This window comes from Pseudozyma hubeiensis (assembly GCF_000403515.1).
Source record: "Pseudozyma hubeiensis SY62 DNA, scaffold: PHS45, whole genome shotgun sequence".
Classification (NCBI taxonomy): domain Eukaryota; kingdom Fungi; phylum Basidiomycota; class Ustilaginomycetes; order Ustilaginales; family Ustilaginaceae; genus Pseudozyma; species Pseudozyma hubeiensis.
In genome coordinates this window covers 1201005-1225729 of record NW_012133827.1, presented here as the reverse complement: position 1 = coordinate 1225729, position 24725 = coordinate 1201005, and the positions used below count along the sequence as shown (strand labels likewise).

The following is a 24725-nucleotide window of genomic DNA, read 5'->3' as shown; positions in this document are numbered from 1 at the left end:
GTGTGTGTGTGTGTGTGTGTGTGTGTGTGTGTGTGTGTGTGTGTGTTTGTGCGTGTCTCTGGCTGATGCTTTTTCTCTGTCTGTGGTGGTCACTTTCAGGGGTTCTTCCCTTAGCTCCGTATTAATCATTGGCAATTTCAAATGGACATTGAAAAGGTTGCGGATCTTCGATAGAAATTGTGCTGTTCAGGTTGAAGCTATTTGAATCAACGACCCAAAAGCTCGACCAGTTCGTTCTTTACTGCCACAAACACACCATTCGGCTAAATTCAATGCACGTCAAAGGAGCGCTGCACAGCAGCAGCAGCAGTGGACTCAACTTCGGCAGATCTGAACCTCAGCCATGAGCTCGCCGAACAGAGTCGCAACTCCGCTTGCATCTTCGCACCTGTCGTGTGGTGGTGACCGCCATAGTAGGGGCGAAGATCAGTGTGCAGCGAGCTGCAGCGTTGCAGCAAAGCACGCAACCCTCTTTTGGCCCTTGCCCTCCAAGAGGGTCCAAACCCTAGAAACCACAGTCTTGGGGACCTCATGGTATATGCGACGAACGTACCTCTGTCTGTGCATCGAAGCACTTCCACGACACTCGAATGTTGTTTGATCGTCAGCGGGCGCCTTACCTGTACAGGGTTTGAAGCTGCAAAAGAGGGTGCGAGGTGGGTATCTGCGACTCAAATAGGGGTCTCCTTCTGCATCGTCAGGCATTAGCCTGACCCGGAACAATGGTGCTTCTGAGCTCGGAACTTCTTATCGTGGATAGAGGTCAGCTCTCGGCAGAGATCGACCACTTGCGTCGGTTTCAGATCGCAGATCACGGTCGTTTGATTGATGCGGGTTGTCCAGCAGGAGGGAACAAGCTTGAGTTTTCCGACAGCAACCCGTGTGTTTGGTTTGACGACAGGACATGTCGGCTGATGCAGTGAGCTCTTCCGTTCGGTTGATTCAGACAAAGCAAACACCTCCAAGTCGGACCATCGCGATCAAGGTTAAACTGTGACCCGATTGATTGCTCTGCAGATTTCATGTGTGCACAAACAACGACGTCATCTTCCCCCCGGGATTTGAACGCCCATCCCGAGAACTCCTCGTAACAAGTTTATCTGCACCCCAACTTGCGTTGAGATATTCGTCAAAGAAAGCATGATAACATACAATTACGACCGACAAGGGCAACAGCAGGACACAGATCAAGGCAGTTGTACAGTCGACTATGCGGGGAGATCTTTGAGCTGAGCGGAGCAGTCTTCGGTCTTTGCTGATTTCGTCATGTTGTCATGGTTCGGTATGGAGAGATGCACTCCGCCGATCCATATCATCTCTCCACAAGAGACACAAACAAGGTGGGGTGAGGTCCAGCATACAGAGACAGGTCAGAGATACGTTGTCGGAGGCGCACAGAATCGGCACGTGCCCCTACCCTTGTTCGAGCACAATGGCGTGCGCTGAACTCCACTCACAGCGATAAGACGCCGAGGCCAAGCTGTCCTCCGCTATTCGATCCGACTGATTGAAGTACGCATGGATCGACGCGGGCTTGGGATGACTTTCACGTTGTGCGAGCTCAGATCTGACATGTGCATCAGGGTGGGGCAAGCCACGTTCCTGTAGCAGAAAGGACTTCGGCGAATAACGGGGGCTGGCGACTTGTTGTGCCCGCACCTCGGCTGCGATGTTCGAGTACCACGGCTGGGTGGATCGCGAACAACAACGACGCAATCCGCGTATCAATTCGGCTCGCTTACTTGGAATTGGCGCAGCGTCTCCTGAAGCTCCAGTTCTTCGAGCTAGCAGGAGCGATTGACCTATTCAAGTCAAGGTGCTATCACGGCGACGACCCAGCCGGCCATCTGTGGAGCTTGCCGATGCTGCTCCAAGCAGAAGTAGATGGTTACCTTTAGTGAAACATGCCACAGCGGGCAAGTTGGGAACCAGATGAGCGGGCAACAGCGAGCCAAGTTCGTGGCACGAACACGATACCCTAAGCACGATGGGCCAGCGGAGTTGGAAAAACTAGCCTCGCCTCGGAGCTGCGAGGCACACAGAGACACTCTTTGCAGCGGAATTGCACTGCAGATTGTGCCGTTGCGTGCTCCAGAGGTGATGTCTCTCTGGCAGGTCACAGAGCAGCGAATCTGAACTTCTCGTGGCATGATTAAATTTCAATTTGTTCGTTGTCTCGAGAAATCGACTTTGCCCTCTCTCTTGGATGAGGAGCCTACCCCAGATTGACCAGTTCGTCGTCGCCGCTTCTCTACTTTGCTTTGCTTGCTCGTTGCTGCCGAGCAATCAACTAAAGTGCTGACTTGTGTCGACATTTTCATGCTGAACTGTAGACCGGCCGAGCCGCAAATCTATCACCAAAGCAGGCGGCGGAGGCGGCGGCCAATTGACTGGCTGCGGTGCTCGAAGGAAGGGGCGGTCGTGGGAGCGGTGCGCGAACACGCTCTGCAACGAACGAAAGCCCCCACGTTCACAATATACCTCGGAGTTGTCTGGTCTCCAAGCTGTCCAACAAACGTGGGGTTTCGACACAGCTTCTCTGCAGCCTCACTTGTCGACAGAAATCGGCTTGCGACTTCGACTGGCTCAATTTGTGCCGACGGCAAGTCGTTGCAACGGCCTTTTCTGTCTCGGAGCGTTGCCGACCGCACCGCATGTGATGGTGCGGGTATTTTCTCGCCGCGTCTGTGCCTCCTGAATCTTCTCGATGTTTTGATGGAGATTTGTCTCGGAAAATCTGGGATTTTGAATTTTTACTCAAGGCGAGACCAGCTTCTGCGCTTTACCCCTCTTGTGGTTCCAGAGGAGGGGCCAAATTCGAGTGTGGCTGGCGCTGCACTCTACTGACCCGACGACGCACGCACCCCAGTCGCAGTCACCGCCACTCTCAACGAATCCAACCTGGAGGCACGGCTCGGCGTCCATTTTATTGTTTTATTTATTGATATCTTTATCTTTGAATTGTTTCCCGCCTCCGTGTCGTTGCTGTTGCGCTGCATCTGCTGTGCGGCGCCTGTCTAGGACGTAGGATTGGAAATGCTTGAGAAGAGTTGGCTATCCTCCCATCTGGTCCACATCGTTCTGTCGTTGGTTCGCCCATCCCTCTTCCTCCCTCCCGCCGCATCATCTCTCCATCTGCCTTTTCTTGCAACGTCATCCACCGCGTCGTTCTCCGATCACTGTCGAAGCAGCGACATACCATTCTGGCGGCATCGCGACATCGCGCTCCGACTTTTTGGCGTGCCAACGACGAGACGCGGTCCGCCACCTCCATCCTCACCACCCCCTTGGATCCCGCCAGCAACAAATACATGCAGCAGTGAAAGCAACCCGTTCGGTTCAGCTCGCGGCGTTCTTGGTCGCTGCCGTCTAGTCTGGCTCTCGCCATCCTTCCCCTCGCTCTGCAACAATGAGCTACCCAATACAGGGACCGTCGTCTCAGCCGTACGGCGCATACACATTCAATTCTCCCGTTAAACAGCGGCAGAAACGACAGTACGCACAATCTTTGCAGCAACAACAGAGACGCAGGCAGCAGACGCAGCAGCCGCCATCTTCTCTTCCCATATCACGACGCGAAAACGTTGTGGATGCTTACACCTGGAATGCAGCAGCCAAGACGGCAAAAACAAAGCCAAATGAGTCGCCGCTCAAACACGCTGCTCCCGGCGTAGCACAGCTCGACGCACCTCCCTCCTGGCTTGAAGGCCGAAAGTATGCCGTTCTCGTCGATGCTGGCTCCTCAGGCTCTCGGATGCAGGTCTACTCTTGGAAAGATCCCAAGATCGAGCGTGCACAGCGAGCCAGCAAAGGTCTGGGCGCTAAGGTCCTGCCCAAGGTGGAGAAGGGCACGTGGGAGAACTCGGGTGTAGAATGGAGCCACAAAGTCGAGCCAGGGCTATCGTCGTTCGGTGACCACCCGGCCGATGTCGGCAACTATCTCAAAGGGCTGCTCGACCATGCCGAAAAGATTGTTCCTCCCTCTGCGTGGGCCGAGACGCCCATCTACGTCATGGCCACAGCAGGTATGCGTCTGCTTCCCGATCAGCAGCGCCAAGCAGTGCTCGGCGAGACCTGTCGCTACATCCGCGAACACACAAATTTCAGTCTCGACGGTGGAGGTTGTGACGAGCACGTCCAGGTCATCAGCGGCGAAGAGGAAGGCTTGCTCGGTTGGATCTCGGTCAACTACCTCATGGATGGCTTCCACATTCGCGGCAAGAAGCCGTCGCTCGATGGCGAGACCGACATTATGGAAGGCAAGTCCACCTTTGGCTTCCTCGATATGGGAGGTGCCAGCACACAGATCGCGTTCGAACCCAGCAAGAAAGCGCTTCAAGGTGAAGGTGCCGCCGCCGAAGCCGATCTCACCACCGTACCGCTCCGGATGCTCGATGGCACCGAAGTTTCGCACAAAGTCTTTGTCACCACCTTTCTCGGTTACGGTACCAATCAGGCGCGGCAGCGGTACATCGATTTGCTTCGCTCCGATGCTGTCAAGGCACAGGAACCTAAGCAGCCCCTGTCGGATCCTTGTTTGCCTAACGGTCTGCAGCTCGCTCAGGTCGAAGGCAAGCCAGACGTCTCGCTTATGGGTGCTGGAAACTTCACAGCATGCCTCGAGTCGATGCATCCTCTCCTGGACAAGGAGGCCGTCTGCGACAAGCCACCTTGCTTGTTCCACGGTGTCCACGTGCCCAAGATCGACTTTAGCGTCAATCACTTCATCGGCGTCTCGGAATACTGGTTCAGCTCTCAAGATGTCTTTGGTCTTGGCGGTGTCTACGACTTTGTCGACTTCCAAAAGGCTGCCGTCGACTTTTGCGAAAAGCCTTGGGCCGAGCTGAAACAGCATCTCGACGCAGGAGACCTCTTCGGACCGGAAGTTCAACTCAGCCGATTGCAGACGCAGTGCTTCAAGGCCGCTTGGATGGTCACTGTGCTGCACGAAGGTATCGGAATCCCACGTATCGTCGACCACAAGGGCGCAGGCGACGGCACCGATCACGCCGATGAAGCGCAAGGCAAGGGTGAGCAGAAGAACCTTTTCCAGAGCGTCAACGACATCGATGGCTTCTCGGTCAGCTGGACCTTGGGCAAGGCCGTTCTCGAGGCTAGTCGTGACATCCCGCCAGCGCCAGGATCGCTTCCGTCTCCTTTTGACGAGCTCGCCATCTCCAATTCGAAGCTGGGCAAGTGGGACCCGTTCCGCCCCAAATGGCCCACCACGGGCGAAGGGTCAGCATTTCCACCCGCTCTGGGAAGCGCAAGCAGACATGCTAGCCCTATCTCGCTGATCATCATGGTGGCTGTGTTCCTGCTGCTTCTCGTCACTTGCATCTGCACTCGCGGTCGTGGACCAAGAGCCACCAGAAGGCGTGCAGCCATCAAGGATATGCTACCACCTCCCGTGGGCACTCTTGGCGGCTTTTGCAGCTCGAAGCGCAACGGCCGCGGCGACTATGTGCTGGCAAGCATGGAGGAAGCGGGCGGCGATGCCTCCAAGCGCGGCTTCTGGTCCAATCTGGGCAAGCGAGCGGACGGCAAGGACTACAGCCCCACGATGGAAGCCGAGTTCGGCTTCAGCTCCGAGGGCAGCTCGGAAGAGAGCAGCGGCGCATCGAGCGGGTCGGCAGGGAGAGGCACCAGGACGTCGTCGTCGCGAAAGCGGGCCGGCACGGGTGTTGTGGGTGCTCTGGGTTGGCCAGTGCGTCGCGTTGCGCTCGCCATGTCCTCGACTTTCCCGTCACTCTTCCCGCGACGTGCGGCAAGATCAAAGAAGCGCAACTCGAGTCTGCCTTTGAGCCGCGACACCGCCGGTACCGACGGTACGCTCGGTCACGGTGCTCGCATCGCAGCGAGAAGAGGCGCAGCCACACCTACGATGGTGCGAGTGTCGCGTCCCACTTCGCCTACGTTTACCGGCATCACCACCGGCACTTCGATTTCACGACCAGCATCGCGCACGTCCAGCCGAGCACCCACGCCCGTCTTGGGTCATCGTCTCACCTCGGCGACGCTGTCGACTCGATCCGGTCTCACTACACCTGGCGGCAGCGGCGGCCTGGTGAGCGGCGCTGTTCCTGCCAGCGGGCCCAGTTCGCCTCTGAGCGAGCGTAATACGCAGACTCGACCTGGTCTGTTTTCGGCTTCGATGAGCCGCGCTCACTCGGTCGCAGACTTGGCGGCCACCGAAACTGGCCTGTTGGCTCCTGCAACACGAACACCCTCGCGACAGGGCTCGCCAGCGCCTCATCTGGGGCCCATGTCCGAGCTCGACAATGACGACGGCTCGGCCCACCCATAGACAATCTTTACCCAGCACGATCTACTACGGACATTCTTGTTCAATTCCCGCGCTCCTACATTTCGCACTTTGTCGTTCGCTCCACGGGTTTGCTTAACATCGATCCTCTCGAAGATCACACAGCCTCCGTCGCACTTTCTAGGATCGCTTTTGACATGCAATGGTTGTGCGCCTTTATCTTGACCTTGTTCGTGACTGTGGCTCGAATGTACACCCGTAACGGCCTTGTGGATCTTCAAACGGTGATTCCAAAAAAGCGAGCTGCAGAATGACCGAATAGACTTATCGGGCTGAACATTACCCGATCTGTAGTTTGAAGTACAAGTTTTTTCAAATCGAGATTACAAAGTTGGAGGTGATCCCCTTTTGAAATGTGGTGGCCTCCAAGTTTTCCAGAAGCTTTGCAATTTTGGCACACGACTTTTTCGAGATGCTGAGCTGAAACGTCCTTCTTGATGTTGTACAATCACCTCGACGTCTTACACTTGCAACACATCGTCCTCGTCGAAGCGCATACCTAGACACATCCAACAACACCGTAACGATCGGCTCTAAAGCAGAGAAAAAAAGCGTCTCTGGCGTCGATTACGCAGGCTTAGCCACACTAGGCGAAACGAATCATTAGCATCGATCCGACTCCTCGACCACTGTGCAGACCGTCGAGAGGGCCATTTAGCTGTAACGGCATCGGGCATCTCAGTTTACAGCGCCTGCACAGCTCTGGCAACCACCCAACACTTTCCCGGGCCATACTTAGCATCCTTTCGCCCAGCACAGTTTGCCCATCATGCCACCAAAAGGCAAAGACAAGCAGGGCGGCGGCTCCAAGGTGTCCGTCGACAAAACCTTCGGCATGAAGAACAAAAAGGGAGGCAAGGGACAAAAGACCGTCGCACTCATCCAACAGCAACAGAAAGTCGCGGGCAAATCCAAAGAGCAACTAGCCAAGGAAAAGCAAAAGGAGCAAGAGAAGAAGGCAGCGGCACAAGCACTGAAAGAGCGAGCAGCGGATCCGATGTTTTCGATCGTGCAGCCCAAAGTGCCGTTCGGAGTGGATCCGAAGACGGTGACGTGTGCGTTCTGGAAAGCGGGACGATGCGACAAGGGCAACAAGTGCAAGTACGCGCACTCGAACGACGCCGGACGCAAGACGGAAAAGAAGGACCTCTACGTCGACATGCGCGACGAAGACGAAGACAAGAAGCTCGACACAATGGACAAATGGGACGATGCAAAGCTCAACTCGGTCATCCTGTCGAAACACGGCAATCCGAAATCCACCACGGACAAGGTGTGCAAGTTCTTCCTGCAGGCCGTCGAAGACGGCAAGTACGGCTGGTTCTGGGAATGCCCCAACGGCGGCGAAAAATGCATGTACCGTCACCGCCTCCCACCCGGCTTCATCCTCAAAACCCAGAAGAAGGAGCTCGAAGCCCTCGAAAAGGCCAACGAGATCTCACTCGAAGACTTCCTCGAAACAGAACGTCACAAGCTCGGCTCCAACCTCACCCCCGTGACCGCCGAATCCTTCGCCAAATGGAAAAAGGAGAGGATGGACAAAAAACAAGCCGAGCAGGAGATGCTCAAGAAGAAGAAGGAGGCGCAGGCGGCGGCCAACAAGATGGCCGGGTTGAGCGGAAGGGAGATGTTCAGCTTGAATCCGGACATGTTCGTCGAGGATGCGGATGACGATGATGACGAGGACGAGTTCGATCTCAACCAGTACATGAAGGATTGGGAGCAGGGGAGGCAGGAGGAGGACGAGCAGAGGGGGATCTCGGAGGACGAGGACGAAGCGGAGCCGCCGACGAATGGGGTCGCCAAGTTGTCAGTCTAGAGAGACGCTCGCATTTTCGCAACACCCTTGCAACTTTTATTACACACACACACACACGCAGCATCACTTTTCGTTCGTAACAGCCGCTTGATTGAGGTGGATCGTGAGTCCGTCTTGCCCCGCTGCGACACCTTCGAGCGGTCAGATGAGCGCCCTGACCGAAGAGTTATCCTGTCACCACCCAATCGTCAAAGCCACATGGTACAGTCAGCTTCTCGTTCCTCTACTGCTTTTCTCGAATCGCCACTCGTCAACTTACCCAGGGCCCATCCTCGCTCGCATACGCCTGCAACGGCCGATGATACACCACCGGTCTCAAGCACTCGGCCTCCACGCCCATCATCTCCACCTCGCTAGCGTAGATCGGCATCACCACTCCTCTGAAAACCCTCGTCAGTGGTCAGCTTCTGTCATCATGACTGCAATTGCAAGAGGTGTTCAAGTGTGCTGCGGCGAGAAACTCACAGTTCCCAGTTCATGCTGCTCATGGTGGGCTTGGCCGTTGTACCGGTGATGTTGCCGTGAGCGGCACGGGTGAAGTTGGAGCTGCCGAGGTAGGTCCATCCTACGGGCTCTTCGGCGTCTTTGGGACCTGACCATGTTCCTTTCGGCGGCGGTGCCCCTTTGTTGCCGGAGATGTACTCATCGCTGGCATCGAGGAAAGCTTTGTCGACGACGCATTTTCCCGCGGCTGTGAGGGCGAGTATCGACTTGGCGTGAATCATTATATCGCCCCTCCTGCTTTGTGGGCTGTGGTAGAGCGCCTTGATGCTGTTTCGCACCCAATATCGAACATCAGTCATCGTGGACTCTTCCTGAGGGACATTGTTCGTCTCTGGATACTCACGGTGAAGTCGCCCATCCGTCAGCTTTACCAAAAAAGCTCAGCGCACCCATCGGCCCTTCCACCGCCCTCTCTTCGACATACCTGTGACTCGGGAAAACCACCTTGACCGGAGGCAAGCCTTTCCTCACCAGCCTCGCATACTCGGGATGCTCATCGTTGCTCTTCCCCTTGAACGGCAATTTGCCTCTCGGCTCGATACCACTTGCCAGCACGTGAAAGTGCTCGATCCACTTGACATCGTGATTCGTCAAACTGGATCCCTGACATTCCACCTCGACTCTCTGCTTGATCCCCAGATCTCGGACCACCTTGCCGAGTCTACCGAGACCTTGCGTCTCGATGCGATCCCAGTCGGTGAGGCTGGAAGCCTCTGGCCAGCTGGCTACGATGCGTGCTCTTGTGGCCGACGAGAAGTCGTACTTGTCCAGCGCTGCGTACACCGCGTGAGAAGGAGGCATGCTGAGCGAACGGAGAACTCGGATGAGCTGCGATTTGAAGTCGTTCTTCCCACCGCTACTGTTACTGCTACTGGACCCGGCCGTGTTGGTACCTGCCGATAGCAGAGGGAAGTCCTGGATAAACGCCGTGTTCTCGATCCTCTCCCAATCAATACCGTTCAGATTTCCCGACAGAATCGCCACCCTACAAAACGTGTCATGCACCAAGACCAGAAACTTCATGTGCTGCGTCAGCCATCCACCTTTTGGCTTGTTAGGCACGCAAATCTGCCATCCAGGACACCTGGCGAATTCACCTCCAAAGATCTCGCTCTTATGCAAGCCGGGTCGAGCGACATCCCTGTCGTAGCGATAGTCTTCCTTTGGCGGTGGAAGGACAAGCGTGACACCGCCGGGTAGACCTCGGGGAAAGTGTGAGTAGAGCCAATCCATGCGCAGGTCGTAGGTCGCAAGCACGGCTAGCTGAAGCGAGTTACGGCTGGAAGCGGTCGCGGGGAGCAGCATCTGGGAAATGGTCACACCAGAGACGTTGTGAGCGGCGTATCGATTGAAGCTATGCTTGACGGTACCGGTCCAGAATCTGCTGGAAGGTGTGATGGGATCGGTTGCGCGCGAATGCGAGGAGGACGTGGTAGGCGTTGATGAGATTTGCCTTGCTTTGGAGGATGATGGCTCGTTGACATATATCGACGTGGATGGAACTGATTGGTCTGAGCTACTAGGGATGGAAGCAATACCATTTTTGCTACGTTTTGTCTCAACCTTGGCATCCTCGTCGCTCGAAGAGCTGGGTAAGTTTTGCTCTCTTCTCCTCTTCCTCGCTCTCTCTTTGCGTTCCAGCTCCAACTGCCGTCGATCGGGAAGTAGCGAGAGCAAGCTGGCTGAGGAAGTGCCAGTAATATTTCCAGCTCTACTCGAGCTTTCTGTTTGCGTCGACGCCTGGCTGGCGAGCAGCGGCGTTGATGGATGCTCATGCTGACTCTGGCTGGCTTGAGACTGGTTGTTGAGCTCGAGGGGCTTTGCTTGCACCACTCGAGGCTGAGGTGGCCTTTCCGACTCGCTGAGAGTGTCGGAGTCAGAGTCAGAGATGATGATGGGATCCTTGCCCGCCATGTTGTGGGAAGATGTTGGTCTGTCGAGCAGAGAATGTGAGGAAGTGAGGAAATGAAGGGAAGAGCATCCGCAAGGTCGACCCGCAAAGTGTCAAATGAAGGGTCCACTCGGACTCAGCTGCGGGTTTCTCCTCCACAAAGCACCGAAGAATTAGCCGAAACCACAAAGCTTTTTGCTTTCTTCTTCTGGAAATCACTTTCGGTGCTTCTGCTCCTGCTCCTCCTTACACCGCAACGAGCATCCTCACAGAGATCCACGCCGGCGAGGATGGAACAGCCACAACATCCCTTGATCCAATGGTTCTGCATCGTCGGAATCCAACTGCATCCCGACTTGTATCTGCACAATGACCCTCTGACAGGCCTGTCCTTCTACACCTCCTCACCCTTGCCTCGCGATACCACCGTCATTCGAGTCCCTTCCGAGCTATGCATCACCTCCACATCGGCCTTTGATCAAATCCAACAGCTCGCTCGCAGCTTGGGATCGGGTCTGCAGCTGGAGTACGAGGCGCTACCCAGCGCGGACTGGATTCTTCTGTATCTGGTCCTTAGCCGTATTGCACTAGAGTACCTTTCTTCGGCGAAGGATGAAGCGTTGGAAAAAGTGTTTGCACACCTCCCGTATGTCGAGCATATACCTCGAGTGATCGAGACTCCGCTGCACTTCTCGAGCGCTGAGCTGGCTTTGCTCTCCAACACGCCGCTCGTTGGATCCACCGAACGTCGCTTACTCGAAACGATAAAGGACTACACTCGAGCAACTACTCTGTTACTCCCGCATCTCTCCCCTTCCCACTCCTCATTCTCGAGACATCTCTGCAGCGTGTTCGCTTCCATCGATCCAGAAGCCCTGCAGGCCGATTCGTTGATGCAACATACCTACCACCAAGCACTCGAACTATGGCGCTGGTCGGAATCAGCCTTCACCTCGCGTTCCTTCCCACCTCGTCTCATCAACGTCCAGGATCCAACACCCATCCTCATCCCCGGCTACGATACATTCAACCACTCGCGCGCGAAACCCGTGACTTGGTCTCACACTCCGACCGAAGAAAAAGGAATGGTGGAGATGACGTTGAACTACGAGGTGGAAGGAGCAACGCAGGTGTGGAACAACTACGGCGGGAAGAGCAACGAGGAGTTCCTGAGCGGGTATGGGTTTACCGTGGAAGGTGGAGAGGAAGATACGCTGGCATTGAAGGTCGGGGGTAGTGGCGAGCATGGTAGGACGCACTATTGGGTGTTGCACGCACCAGAATCGGACACAGAAGCCGCGGAAGGAGGGTTCGTAAAAGCTTCCTGTCCATGTCCAAGTCTACTCGACGAACTCGAGCACGTAGTACGGCAAGACGATGCTCCAGCAAGGGAAGACGAGGTGGAAGTGTACGGTCAAGTGCTGGAGCTGCTCGAATCGCTCCTCCTCGCCAAACGAAAGGCCTTCCGCATCAGCCAAAAACACTTTGAATCGATACCGACCCCCACCTACAAGTCTCTCAACCAACTCCCAAGTTGCCCCAGGATCGAACCCGAATCACCAGAGACTTCCATCAGACCTTCGCTATGGCTCAACGTAAAACGCTACAGAGACGGACAAATGACGCTCTTGAACAGCGCCGTACAGTGGACAAGGTCGGAGTTGGAGCACGTTACGGATTGGCTCGATACGCAGGACGAGCAACGGTAGCTGTTCACCCGACCACAACGCGCTGTCAGCTCATCTCAACCCCTCACATTTCGCAAACCTTGACGTCCTTTTCGGCATCATCACCCCTAACATTGCAACCCATGTACAGATACACATATGCTCAATCAAACGACGGCAGCACATCGGTCAAATGCTCCACCTGCTCCGTCTTGCTCGCCGCCCTCTGCGCACGATCCGACATGCCCAGCTCCCTGCTCTGCACGCTCTCGGCCGCCCTTCTCGCCTCGTCGTCGTCGCCGAAGCGTGCCGCCATGGCGAGGGCGTTGCTGTTGGAGCCGCTGGCGCTGGGTGTGCGGATCGAGGACTGGGAGGTCGAGCTGGAAGGTCCGTTGCTCAGGTTGGGTGTCATGGCGGTGGAGAGGCGTGGTTGCTGCTCGGAGGGAGGGGAGATGACGCTCTGACGTGAGATGGAGAGCTGGTCGTGGTCGAGCGAGCGGAAGGGGGGTGAGAGCACTTTCTCCTCGACAAGTGATTCCGCTTGGGGTGCTGCTGTGGAGGATGCGGGAAGGCCAGTGCCCAGCACGGAAGTCCGCTTGAACCAGCCGAACCCTTTGAAGGCGCTTCCCGAGCCTCCGTCCTCGGCGGTGGGCGATCCGACTACGTTTTCCGATAGCGGCGATGTCGTTGGCTGGGAAGCCTCGCTGTGGGGAGTGGTGCCGGTGGCGGTGCGGTTGAGGAGGTTGCTGAATCCGGCAAAGCTCGAGCCGATCGATTTTGTGGCGGAGCTGCCGTCGGCAGAAGACGGTGATGCAGCCGATCCGCCTACCGGCTCTGGTGACAGCCCAGCACGGGCTTCATCCGACGGCGTTGGCGCGTTGGAGCTAGCCGAAGTAGCCTTTCGCATCAGCGTGGGTAGCTTCATCCCCCACCCACCAGCAGCGCTACCTCCCGCCGCTGTCTTTTGAGGGCTCAGATGCGCAGCTTCCTCGTCATCGTCGATGTTGTCCGTGGGCAACGGCGGCAGCTTGACTCCTTTCAAGAGGCCAGCACCAACGCTGGTCCCCTGCACGATTCGATCCGCGTCATCCGCCATGTGCCGTCCGTCGGCATCCGCCTCTGCATCGTGGCTCGCAATGAAATCACGCAGCGCCTTGAGACACGCTTCGCTCGCCTTTCTAGCCTCGATGGCTTCATCCATGGTCAAGCGCATCTCGAGCATCTCGCGCGTCAATCGCTCGATCTGCACCTCCTTCGCACGCAGCTCGCGATCGTGTGCTTGGAAGTTGATCGAAGAGTCTCGCGAAGGCAGGTTCGGTAAAGCTTTCGAGACGGTTGCAGCGATGCTGGGATTGGACTCATCCTCCTCGTTGTCTTCCATGATGGGCGAGCCGACACCGACGGAGCTGGCAGCGCCCTGGGAAAGCGCGGGCGAGCTGAGCATGGCTGAGCGGTGTCCAGCTGGTCCGGCTGCAGGGACCGAGAGACGAGATCCGGATGTGAATGGCACGTCGGTCGAGTCTGGCAAGTCGGCTGGAGCGAGCCGGGGCGACCTGCCAGACTCGCTGAGCCAAGAGCTTCGACGTGAGTTGGGAGCCGATCCTCCATTGTCGTCGGCGCCCGGTGGAGCGACAGGCGCAAGGAGCGAGCCGAATGTGCCGTTGGTGCCTGCGGTTCCCGACAGTCGCAATCCACGCAGACCATTGGCAAAGGTAGGGCTTAGCGGCTCTTCGGACTCTTCGCCCTCGCCCTTGGACGCACCAGATACGCTTCGGCTGCCACTAGCTGTGCGACGATGACCAGGAACGTGACCCGTGCTGCTGGGAGGTCTAGAGGTATTGAGATTGAGAGCGTTGGGACCGAAGATCAAGCTCGCGCGCTTGGACTTCTTTAGCTCGGCCTCTTCCTGCTCGTCCCTCTGAGGCGGTGGATTGGTAGCCGCAGGTACCCAGCTGCGGCGGTTGTCGATCTTCGCTTTTGCACGCGCGTCGGACTGTTCACCTTGAAGCCTCATGATGGCGCGACGACTCTCTTCTGCTCGGATACGAAGGTCTTTGACGCGGTCCGACTCTGCTTCTCTTGCCTGCTTTTCGGTGCGCAGCTCCTCCTCCAGCTGGGGCACACGTAATCTCAGCGTTTCAAGTTCGTCCTGCCACTCTGCAGATCGCTGCAAAACGACTGAATGGGACGCTTTGACTTGATCTATCTCTTCCTTGAGTTCGAGAATTGATTGCTGCTTCTTGGTCAGCTCGAGCCTCATGGTGCCTACGATAGCTTTGAGTGCCGTGGCGTCGGCTGGCAGATCGGTATACAGCGATTCAAGGTGGTCAGGTGAGAGACCATCTTTGGCAATGTCTCCCATGGCGGATGTGGCGTGTGTCGACTTTTGAGAGGCCGAGACGGAGGCGACGTCATCTTGCTCGGACATGGTGTGGGAGGAAGGGAAGCCGATGCTGTCGGGTGGCTATGGTGGGTCGCAGCTACGCCCAATATGTATGCTGCTGTATCTGCAATTGGAGAGAATGACGTTCGAGTGTCTGCCACAGGATGGGTACGAAGTCCAACAGTAGCCTTGTAGGATGCCAAGTCGAATCTGTGAGCTGTCTCGTGAGCACGCCTGTCGATGAGAAGTGCTGCAGCAGGTGCTGTTGTGGTGCCTTGGGCGGTGGTGTGGTGGAAAGAAAGCAGATCTTGCTTCGTCCCGTTGAGCGTTATGATGGATATGAAGTGACGAATGAGCTTTTTGGGCTGTGACACTTGTTTCACACGGCTCGAGCGGAATGGCAATCAACGCCGTGACACTGCGGGAAAGAGTCGAGTGGTTCGCTGTCGTGCCGTGCTCTGCTGCAGTTCCGAAAGAGTGGCATCGGCAAATTACACCGCTCGCAACCCATCAGCAGCGGGACGGATTTCAAAGGTCCCCGCCAGAAAAAGATGCACGCCTGCTGCGCGTGGCTAGACCAACACTTCAGATTCAGCTTTTATCTTTGATATTTTTGTCAAAAATTCAAAATGACAGGTCGTTTGACGTGCTGTCTGAGTTGGTTTGCAGAAGCAATCAGGCTTCCCGTTTCTTTTCCTTTCTTTCGATTGGCGAGCGTCGTTGCCCGCTTTGATCGTTCGAGTCAATCTCGCCTCGTCATTGCGTCGACCCGAACCACCGTTGATCTCACCATAGAGCGCGATGGTGCCAATTCCTGCATTGCCATGAGGGTCCACGTTTCTTGCATCTCCTGCATCAGCTGCCTTGTCCAACTCATCCTCAAGCATCTGTTTTTTTCACTGTAGGCTTGTGACGTTCCGTCTTTTATATTTTCCGATCGACAGAGATCCTCCAAATGACTCGCGTACAGCTGCGTGTGTCTGCACAAGCGTCAATGTCGGACTAGAACGGATCGGAATTGCAAGATGGACAGCGTGACGAAAACAAATTGAAGAGGAACTGAGGCTAAACAATACTGCAAGAGCGAATCAACAAAGATAAACGACATAAACAAGAACAAGTTGGGTGCAACAACAATACGAAACGGGGAACAAAACCATGAACAGCGGTGACAAACAGGACAAAACAAATGCGATGCAAGTAGCGATCGCGACCCATTACAAGAAACATCGACAAGGTCCGGACCCGTCGATGAAAGAGAAGTGCGGACCAGCCTTGAGAACGCGAGATTCCGTGGAAGTGAGATGAGAGCCGGGAATCCAGTCGCGAATGGCGATAGGGAACGGTCATAGACCTTTGCTTCGGTCTCGACCAATGCGCTTTCGTCGAGTGGCAGACCGGGAGACCAGCCGGAGCGTGCTTGTTGAGCTTCTCCTACACAAAGTAGCGCGAGTTGAGGTCGGCAATCTCACGCGCCAGGTGGCCCCACGTCAAGCGTGAAGCACTGTAAGGCAGTCCTGTCGGACTGCCGGACCCGAACGGCATCATGGCAGAGTGTGCCATGTCGAATCCGTGCACGCTTCCGGCACCTGCACCGATCTCGACGCCAGCCAGATGCTCGTCGCTCCATTCCGCCGTGGCGGCCGAGGTCTCATCGGCATTGGCCATCCGAGTCGTGCTCGTCGCCACGGGCGACCCGGCAGGCGACGAGCGTGCAGACCTGTACGAGCCCGAGTTCGAATCGCTGCGATTCGAACTGCCGCGGATCGAGAGCACCGAGAGCTTGTGAGAAGCTTCGCGAGGAAGCTCACCTCTCACCAGGTCTGGAGACCCGACGCGTCCGCGCAGCAGCTGGATCTGCGCCTGCTTGGCTCGGTGCAGGAACGACTCCCACCCTCGCAGCTCCCACAGGAAGAGCAGATGCGGCTGGATGACAATGTTGAGCCTACGGCTGCGCACCAGCAGGTAGCTCTCTACCAGGCCCAGGTCAAGGTGAGCCATGACGTACGCCAGCACCATGGTCGTGCTGCGGCTTACGCCGACACGGCAGTGCACCAGCGTCTTGCCGCCAGAGAGACGCGCAGCCTCGATGAACTGCACCGCCTCGCGCATCGTGCCCCTCAAAGAGTCGATGCCATCGTCCGACACATTGCGCACGTTGAGCACGTTGATATCCTGCGATCGGTACGTGCAGGATGGCACCGTCGTCGGATCTTCGGATAGAGCTGCTTTCGCGGAGGCTCGCTGGTAGCGACTGCGTCCGTGCTCTTTGCGCGAAGGATTCACCTTCGCAGAGATGTGTGCCGGAGGTTCCAGAGCAGTCTCACCCACCGATACCAGATGCGTGATACCCAACACACGAAGCATGTCGACGTTGGATGCGTGATCGAGGTTGCCAAGGTACAGGAACGGCAGGATACGCGACGGGAATGAGCCGTCGAAGCGAGACTTGTCGAACCAATCGTGCTTCTCCACCGAGTCCGAGGCATCGATCTCGGTGACACCGCTGCGATACTTGGTTGGTGTCGGCGTCGAGGTTCGGCATATGCCGCCTGCCATCTCGGTGGTAGGCAGACCGCCTTGCGCTGTGGTAGACAAAGACAAGCGGCGCACCTCGGTTTGGCGGCTGTCTGCGATCAACGAGCCGCTAAACGACTTGGACACGGTATGGCGACTTCTGCGCACGTCAACGCTGACGTCCGTGAGGTCAGGCATGCTTTGGCTGCGTGCGACGCGCGTCTGCTGCAGCAGTCGATCCACCGTCTCGAGCAAAACAACGTCGGCAGGGTACACGAAGAACGAACGATCGGCTCGCAATTGAAGGTCGAGGTACGCCTCCGGCAAGCTCAGCTCGCGAGCGTACATGAGGTAGGAAAGCGCCAACACCGATGTCTCGGTATATCCGTCCGGGCAATGAAGCAGCACTCGCCTAGGTCGACGTACAGCAAGGCTGCGTTCCTCGACTCGAGGGTGCGAAGCGCGTTCGCGTTCGCGGCCATGATTGGGCGAAAAGGAGCGGGTGGGCGATCTGGCTGCGTCACGGAAGGTTCGAAGCGTCGAGGAGATCGAGTTGAAGGCAGGAGGAGCATCGCGAACTGCGTGCTGCGGACGTGGAGGCGATGCTTGCTGTTGGATCCAGATGCACAGGTCGACGATCTTCTTGGCCATCTTGTCCTGCCAGCTGTGCGTGCGCGGAGCTCCGGCGCTGCCAGTCTGGTAATCCAGCTGCACGATGGCGCCGGCGTCGAGACGCAGAAGATCGCTGCGCTGCCTCAGACTGGCGCTCGAGCTCTTGGCTTGCACGAACGGCGAGGCAGAGGCGTCTGTGTGGACGGGAACAGATCGCGGCTTGGGTGTCCAGCCGTTGGGACCGAGCACGATGGATCCGTCGCGCGACTCCTGCTTGCGGAAGCCATCGTAGACGGACTCGCCGACGGGGCTTCCATTGAGATGGAAGAGGTGGTCTCGATGGAGACTGTCGAGGAGCTTGTCGGTATCGTTGTCGACTCGCATCGAGGCATCGACCGAGTCGAGGTACTGAGCAGCGTTGCGCAGCACTTCGGAGGTGCAGGCGCTGGAATTCGAGGAGCGCTCTTCTTCGCAACTGATGCAGACCGAGAAGCAGTTCGGGTTAGCCTGCTCGTCTGGTGTGATGGGCGCGCTGTCCTCGCCGCTGCTCTCTTGCCAAGGACCTGATTTGACAAGGCCGGGCGCATCGGCGGTGCAGCCGAGCCAGACATTGTCGTGGATTTCGGTAGCGTGCGTCATCCTCTCCATCTCGTCGCGCTCGCGATCGACGAAATCGACGCGGTTGCGGTCGAAACCGTTGCTGTCGACCGTGACGAGCAATGGGAAACGTTCCTCAAAGACCTCAAAGGGCTCGGTGACGACAAAAACGTTGTACTGCAAGCCGCCCCAACCGCGAGAGAGACGCTCCTTGCGCAGAGACGCTTGCGCTTCTCTGACCCACTTTGCGAGCGTGAGGACGCCCGGGTGGTAGCCGAAGGGGCAATAGATGACAACGTCGGAGATGGTGGCGTACTTGGCGCACTGGATCTTGAAGTTGCGCAGACTAACGCCAGACGCTTGCGGGGGATTGACGAAGCTGGCCCCGGTCCTGCGAACGTGGTCCGCAGCGTATTGGTCGCGATAACCGGGCTCTGAGAGGTCGTCATAGATGTTGCGACCATACATGGTGCGGCAGAGGGTGGGCGGCTTGATGATCTCGGAGGGGAAGACGGTCGAGTTGAGCAACGACCGACGCGGCTGCTTTTCGAACTCGCCAGAAGCATTGCCATTGGGACCAAGGTGCTTGGTAGGCGAATGAGCGTCGTCATCGGTCATGTCGCTGACGGTCGAGACGCTGGTGCGGGAGCCCGAACTGTAGCTCTCGGACGCGACCGAAAAGAGCGAGGGTCTGGAAAACTGGGACGACACGGTGGAAGTGGTCGATGGCGAAACAGATGTGGTGGATGCGGTCGAGATGGGCACGGGATCGGCGAGGCCCGACGGGCTCTTGAACGCGTTGGTCCAGCTTGGCTCGAAGCGCGCCGACTCGTCGTCGGTGTCGGGAGAGCTGCCGGATGATTGTGTGGTGACGCTAGAGAAAGTGTGAGCACGAGTTCTGCCTTGAGGCTGAGTGGCTCTGGAAGCGTACAATTGCTCGATCTCTTGACGCGATGGCATATCGGCACGAAGAATGGTGAGGCCTCGGTACGACGGTGTGTGTTGTCCGCTCATAGGAGCGCCGAAGAAATGATTCTGGGCAGGGATGGTACCGTCGACGCCGTGGAGGTAAGGGAAGACGACACTGTGCGGCACGTCTTGCGCAACGTATTGTTGATGCAAGAGCGCGAGCTGCTCTGCCGACATGGCACGGATGGGAGCGGCAAGCTTGCGCTTGGAGGGAGACCGACGGCGTGGAAGGGCGGGAGAGTGTCTGCGGCTGTTGTGGGTGAACGCATCGTCAAAAGTGTCGTCGCCATCGTCATCATGCTCGTCCTCGCTACCACTACTGCTGCTGTCGTCGCTGCTGTTGCTGCTGCTAGCGGAGGGGACAGGTTCGTCGTAGATGACGGGATACTGCTCGAGGTCGGCGTGAAGGATGCCGTAGCTTGGCGGTTTGGAGCTGGACGACCGAGCGGGCTGGGGCAGAGACGTGGGCGAGGGCGAACGTGGAGGTCGCGACCACTGTTGCTCGGGGGAAGAGCGATGCAAGCGTGGCGTTCCCTGACCATCGTCGCGAGCTGATGGCTCGTCGCGAGGATGTTGTTGTGGTGACACGGACACGAGCGTGGATGAGGTGGCACCGTGACGGGAAGCTAGGGGATGCAACGAGACCTGTACATGGCTGGCGAGCTGCGGCATGGCGCAAGATGGACAAAGCTGGGGATGAACGCGTTAAGGCGAATTTGAGTGGTGACACAGGTCGTAAAGGCGACGATAGTTCGACCGATCAGGACAACGTCGTTCAACGGTGATGAAAAGGGCAAGGTGGTCGTTACCGGGGCAGGTATTGTGAAGCGGCCGAGTTTTAAGTCAAATGGACAGAGGGCTGTTGACCGAGCGAGACGTGTCGTGAGAGTCGTAGACGGCGATGCAGGGCGTAGCGCGTGGCGAGAAAGCGTTGTCGGATTGTCTGCGCGGTGAAACACAGAGCTACAGACGGTTCGCTGACAGAGTGAGGAAGGCGCGGTCGAAATGAAGTGGGGTGCGCTGAACAAGGTTTGTTGCAGGAACGATTGGCTCGACTCGCAGAAGGGCGTCTGAATTGAGGCGATGTGCAGGCGAGATGAGCAGCTGATGTGGGTAACGACGATGACGCGCGGTACGCTTTTCGGGATGTGGGGTACGCGGGATTGATGCAGGCTGTAGTCGGGGTGAGCCAAAGCTGATCGGTGTTCTCTCGCTAAAGGCGCGGGTGCAGAATAGAAGACGTCAAAGAAGGATTCGGTATGACGGTAGCTGCATGCTCCAAGGGGTTCGGAACGGGAATGTGGTAGATATCAGCGGATGGCGATGGTATCGTCAAGGGGTACCGAACCACCGGGACAGACGACGGATATCAAGTCGGCAGAGGCGCTGTGGTTGAGCCAGAGGTGGGTGTAGGGCTGGTTGGCTGCGACCAGCGACTGACGGTGCTCACTGCAGCGAGACTGGAATGCGACGGATGGAGGGAGGAATGGGAGCAGGTCGTGGTAGCGACGGGATCACGGCTGCTGCATGTGGTGAGGAGACCAGATCAGACGACGTGGTTGATGGAATGAGGATACGGGAGATGTCACACAGCTGGACGTGCTGAGATAGAGGCAAGAGGCGCAAGAGGAGAGGCGAGGCGAGGCACTTGAGGGTACGCGAGCCAAATGGCAGCTCATCTGAGACAAGGATTGGAGTGCGGCGTCTGACGGCAATTCGCGCCTGCACCGCGGTACAATCCAACTTGGCGGGGACGCTAGCCAAAGCTACAGTAGCCAGCCAGCCAGCCAGCCGTTTGAACGTCCATCCTCAAGCTCGTATTGCGTTCATGGTCCGCTTCGCTGAGCACCCTCCCGCTGCCACTGCTGTCAGGCGTTCAGCGATGATCACAAAGCGCCGCCATCACAATCTTTGTCACCTGCAGCTGGTTGCATTTGCATTTGCATTGCGGAGAAGTGGGCGACAGGCGGTATGATTGGCTAACACACCCAACCCAAAGACCGGCACGCGGACTGTACGGCCAAATCGAATTCGGCGCTCCGCTTCAAGCCGTCTCCGAGAGAGAGCAAAGGTTGTTTGACATGGACTCGCTGCAAGGCCGGGCTCGCTTGGAAGCAGCCAAATCCTGCGTGCCTGTCTTTTTTTCCCTTTCTTTTTTTTTGACAAATTGGCTGGTCTATCTTTAGGCTGAACTGTTCTCTGTCGCTGAGTAGTAACGTTAGTGGGCTGGCGTTGAAATCCAAGCCCACTTCCTCGAAAAGGAAACTGCGCCCAATTTTCGAGATGGGACCAGGCGAGAGCATGAGAAAAGCGGGAAATGTTCAAAAATTGCACCACAGCCGAGTCCGAGAGCTGGACGGCAGAGATGCGAGACCATCACCTCTCGAGCAAGCAGGCTGGCACGCGAGCTGTCCCTTTCCGTCGGCGAGCAACGTGACGTTGACAGCCAAGAGCAAGGCACACCAACGAGTGATGGCCACACGTCCCTGTCCCTATCCCAAATCCCACGGCCACAGTGAAGCATCGCTTTCGGCGCCATGAGTCATTCGCCGTTGGGTGCCGTCTGCGGCTTTCAGACATCCTTGCTCCTACGTAGCAACCCGAATGGCACGGCACACGTGCAGGTGGCTCGCAGCCAAGAATTCGCACGACGATGCTCCGTACCGTCACCGGGTGGCGTTGCTTTTTGACCATCCCGCCATAGACTTGGCAATGCCTGACCGTACACCACAGACAGCCACGCGCAAGCAAGGTAATGTGCCTGCGATGCTGTGGGATGACAATGAATGACCACGGCGAATGCAACGCGCATGAAGCATGGTGGGCGTCAAAAGTTCTCGATCTTCGTGCCGGTGCCAACGGACGTGGCTTGGTGTGATCTTGGGTTTCCATCAGGATCACACTCTGAGGTCACAATGACAGGTGACGCCAGTTCAAACTTTGAATCCACAACCGAGGTCCCCGCGCTATCTTCACACGAAACACCAAGCGAGCAAGCAGCCCCGTAGCGAACATGTCGAGTTCGAACTGGTTTTTGTTTGAATACCGGCGCAGGAAAAGGGGCTAAACGCCGTGGGAGAATTTCGTTCTTGCGTATCCTCTTCCAATCGGACACCGAAAACTGGATACTGGACCCTGAAACCTATGACGGCGGGAAGAGACTTGCATAGATTGCGTCCAAGTCTAGCACAGTTGGCCATCGCACGATAAGTCACAGCATTGCGCTTTGCCATTCTTCTCACATCACTGGCCACTGCTGTTGCATCGAATCCTTTGCAGCGCTCCGAGTCTGACGACCAAGTAGCTAGCTGCCCTGTCAACTCGGCCTTCGTAACGTCTGGCCCGGGAGAACGGAACGGCCGACTTGCCGAGCGAGACTATCAGTAAACGTGAACGTTCGGCTTGGCGCGTCATTTCTACTGTCTTGGCATCGACCCTGAACTTCGTTGCAGCCTCACAGTCAATTACGAACCTAAGTCGTAACGCGAACACATCTATGACTTCGAGTTCTTATACAACGAGAGAGCCTACTTCTTCAGCGTGTAATCCCATGCATCGTGAGCCAGGCGCTCGATCTTGCCGTTCACCTCGTTCTCCATCTCTTCCATGTACCTTTGCATCTTGTCCAGGTAGGTCGGGTCGGCCGCCGCCAGGATGCGAATCGCCAAGAGCGCCGCGTTGGTGCTGTTGTTGATGGCGACGGTGGCTACGGGAATGCCGCGCGGCATCTGGACGATGCTGTGCAGCGAGTCGACGCCGTCCAGCGTGCTGCCCTTGACGGGTACTCCGATGACCGGCAGCGCCGTCTGGGCGGCCACCATGCCGGGCAGGTGAGCCGCGCCGCCGGCACCCGCGATGATGGCGCGCAGACCACGTGCCGGTGCGCTGCGGGCGTACGTGCGCATGCGGTCCGGCGTCCTGTGCGCGCTGACAATGGTAAGCTCGAAAGGCACGTCGAACTTCTTGAGGATCTCGGCAGCTGCCATCATGACCGGCAAGTCGCTATCCGATCCCATGATGATGCCCACCAACGGTTGAGGATGCGAAAAGTCGGCGGCTGATTTGGGCGACGAGCCCTTTTGCGTCTGTGAAGTCGACGACGAAGCGGCCGAAGATGCGTTGAGAGCGACGACGCCAGGCAACGTCAGCTCGGAAGGAAGCCTGCCACCTTTCTCAGCGAGCTCCGTCGCCTTGTCCAGCGCCTCTTCGATGACGTGCAAGCGCGATCGCACCTGAGCGTCGCTCTGTCCGACAATGGTGATGTGACCAATCTTCCTGCCCTTGCGACAGCCTGCTTTGCCGTACAGGTGGCACGTCGTCCCTGGAACGTCGAGGCTGACGACGGCAGGCACCAGCGTCTTGGCCACCGCCTCGTTGTCCTTGTCCGAGTCGGCCAGGCCGAGGATGTTGATCATGGCGGCCGAGGGCACCTTGAGTGCGGTGCTGCCCAACGGCAGACCAAGGATGGCACGCACGTGGTTCTCGTACTGACTCGTGTCGGCGGCTTCGATGGTGTAGTGGCCCGAGTTGTGTGGACGAGGGGCAATCTCGTTGATGAGAAGCTCCCCGTTGGGCATGAGGAACATCTCGACGCCAAAGACGCCGGCTCCACCGAACGTCGCGACGGCTTGTTCGGCAATCTTTCGTGCGCGCGCCTCGACACCCGGATCGGCGGTACGCAGCGGTGCAAAGACGGTGTGGCAGATGCTGTTCTTGTGCACCGTCTCGACGGCAGGGTAAGCGCGCACTTCGCCGGTTGCGCTGCGCACCACCATGACGGCCACCTCGCGCTCGAACGGCGCCCACTTTTCGGCGTAGAGGCCGCGCTTGCCATCGCCCAGCGCGGCAACGGCAGCAGCAGCCTCGTCAGCAGATCGCACCACATAGTTGCCCTTTCCGTCGTACGCCTGCGTCCTCGACTTGAGCATCAGCGGGAAGCCGAACTCTGCGCCGATCTTGGCGACGGACTCGACCTGTGCAGATCGTGCCTGCGCAGCATCCGTAGCCTTCGACATGTCTACGGGACCGACGGCGACGTACTCGGCGAGGGGAAGACCCTTGCTGGCGAGGTGCACCTTCTGCAGGTACTTGTCCTGGATCAGTGCGATGGTGGAGGGCAGCGGATGCACGGCATCCACCAGCTTGTCGTCGAGCACCTTTTGAAGCTGGGTAGCGTCTACGTGCTCGATCTCGATGGTGAGCACGTCCACCTGCGAAGCGAGCTGGCGGATCTTTTCAGGATCGGCGAAGCTACCGTCGATGTGCTGCGACTTTCCGTCGGGACCGGGAAGGTAGTTGATCTGCTTGGCGGGAGCAGTGTCGCCGACGTCGAGCAGCTTGACCTGCACGTTGAGTCGAGCGGCGGCCTCGACAAACATGCGGCCGAGCTGGCCAGCTCCGAGCACACCAACGACGCGTTGTTCCATGTTGACGACGAGCTG

General features: G+C 57.4%; 9 protein-coding genes across 9 annotated transcripts in view; 3 read left to right on the top strand and 6 right to left on the bottom strand.

Annotated features, from left to right (window-relative positions):
- Positions 1–2656, bottom strand: part of PHSY_004883 (hypothetical protein) — a gene marked incomplete at both ends in the record, with an annotated part of 4483 nt that extends 1827 nt beyond the window's left edge. The window contains 3 exons of the mRNA XM_012335495.1: positions 554–637; positions 1458–1602; positions 2552–2656. Of these exons, the coding sequence (XP_012190885.1) occupies positions 554–637; positions 1458–1602; positions 2552–2656 (334 nt within the window). The remainder of the gene's footprint in view (positions 1–553; positions 638–1457; positions 1603–2551) is intronic.
- A 753-nt stretch (positions 2657–3409) lies between these two features.
- Positions 3410–6307, top strand: PHSY_004882 (hypothetical protein; the record flags this gene model as incomplete). Its single annotated transcript, XM_012335494.1, has 1 exon — positions 3410–6307. One exon carries the CDS (start codon positions 3410–3412, stop codon positions 6305–6307), a length of 2898 nt encoding a protein of 965 aa, XP_012190884.1.
- A 787-nt stretch (positions 6308–7094) lies between these two features.
- On the top strand, positions 7095–8144 carry PHSY_004881 (mRNA export protein; the record flags this gene model as incomplete). The annotated part of the gene is made up of 1 exon (XM_012335493.1): positions 7095–8144. The coding sequence occupies one exon, from the start codon at positions 7095–7097 to the stop codon at positions 8142–8144; it is 1050 nt and encodes a 349-aa protein (XP_012190883.1).
- Positions 8145–8605: 461 nt separating this feature from the next.
- On the bottom strand, positions 8606–10562 carry PHSY_004880 (tyrosyl-DNA phosphodiesterase; the record flags this gene model as incomplete). The annotated part of the gene is made up of 2 exons (XM_012335492.1): positions 8606–9013; positions 9120–10562. The coding sequence occupies 2 exons, from the start codon at positions 10560–10562 to the stop codon at positions 8606–8608; spliced, it is 1851 nt and encodes a 616-aa protein (XP_012190882.1).
- A 51-nt stretch (positions 10563–10613) lies between these two features.
- Positions 10614–12248, top strand: PHSY_004879 (predicted lysine methyltransferase; the record flags this gene model as incomplete). Its single annotated transcript, XM_012335491.1, has 1 exon — positions 10614–12248. One exon carries the CDS (start codon positions 10614–10616, stop codon positions 12246–12248), a length of 1635 nt encoding a protein of 544 aa, XP_012190881.1.
- A 121-nt stretch (positions 12249–12369) lies between these two features.
- PHSY_004878 (hypothetical protein) lies at positions 12370–14634 on the bottom strand (the record flags this gene model as incomplete). Its single annotated transcript, XM_012335490.1, has 1 exon — positions 12370–14634. One exon carries the CDS (start codon positions 14632–14634, stop codon positions 12370–12372), a length of 2265 nt encoding a protein of 754 aa, XP_012190880.1.
- A 527-nt stretch (positions 14635–15161) lies between these two features.
- Positions 15162–15476, bottom strand: PHSY_004877 (hypothetical protein; the record flags this gene model as incomplete). Its single annotated transcript, XM_012335489.1, has 1 exon — positions 15162–15476. One exon carries the CDS (start codon positions 15474–15476, stop codon positions 15162–15164), a length of 315 nt encoding a protein of 104 aa, XP_012190879.1.
- A 547-nt stretch (positions 15477–16023) lies between these two features.
- PHSY_004876 (hypothetical protein) lies at positions 16024–19956 on the bottom strand (the record flags this gene model as incomplete). Its single annotated transcript, XM_012335488.1, has 1 exon — positions 16024–19956. One exon carries the CDS (start codon positions 19954–19956, stop codon positions 16024–16026), a length of 3933 nt encoding a protein of 1310 aa, XP_012190878.1.
- A 2855-nt stretch (positions 19957–22811) lies between these two features.
- On the bottom strand, positions 22812–24662 carry PHSY_004875 (AIR carboxylase; the record flags this gene model as incomplete). Its single annotated transcript, XM_012335487.1, has 1 exon — positions 22812–24662. The coding sequence occupies one exon, from the start codon at positions 24660–24662 to the stop codon at positions 22812–22814; it is 1851 nt and encodes a 616-aa protein (XP_012190877.1).
- Positions 24663–24725: the final 63 nt, after the last annotated feature.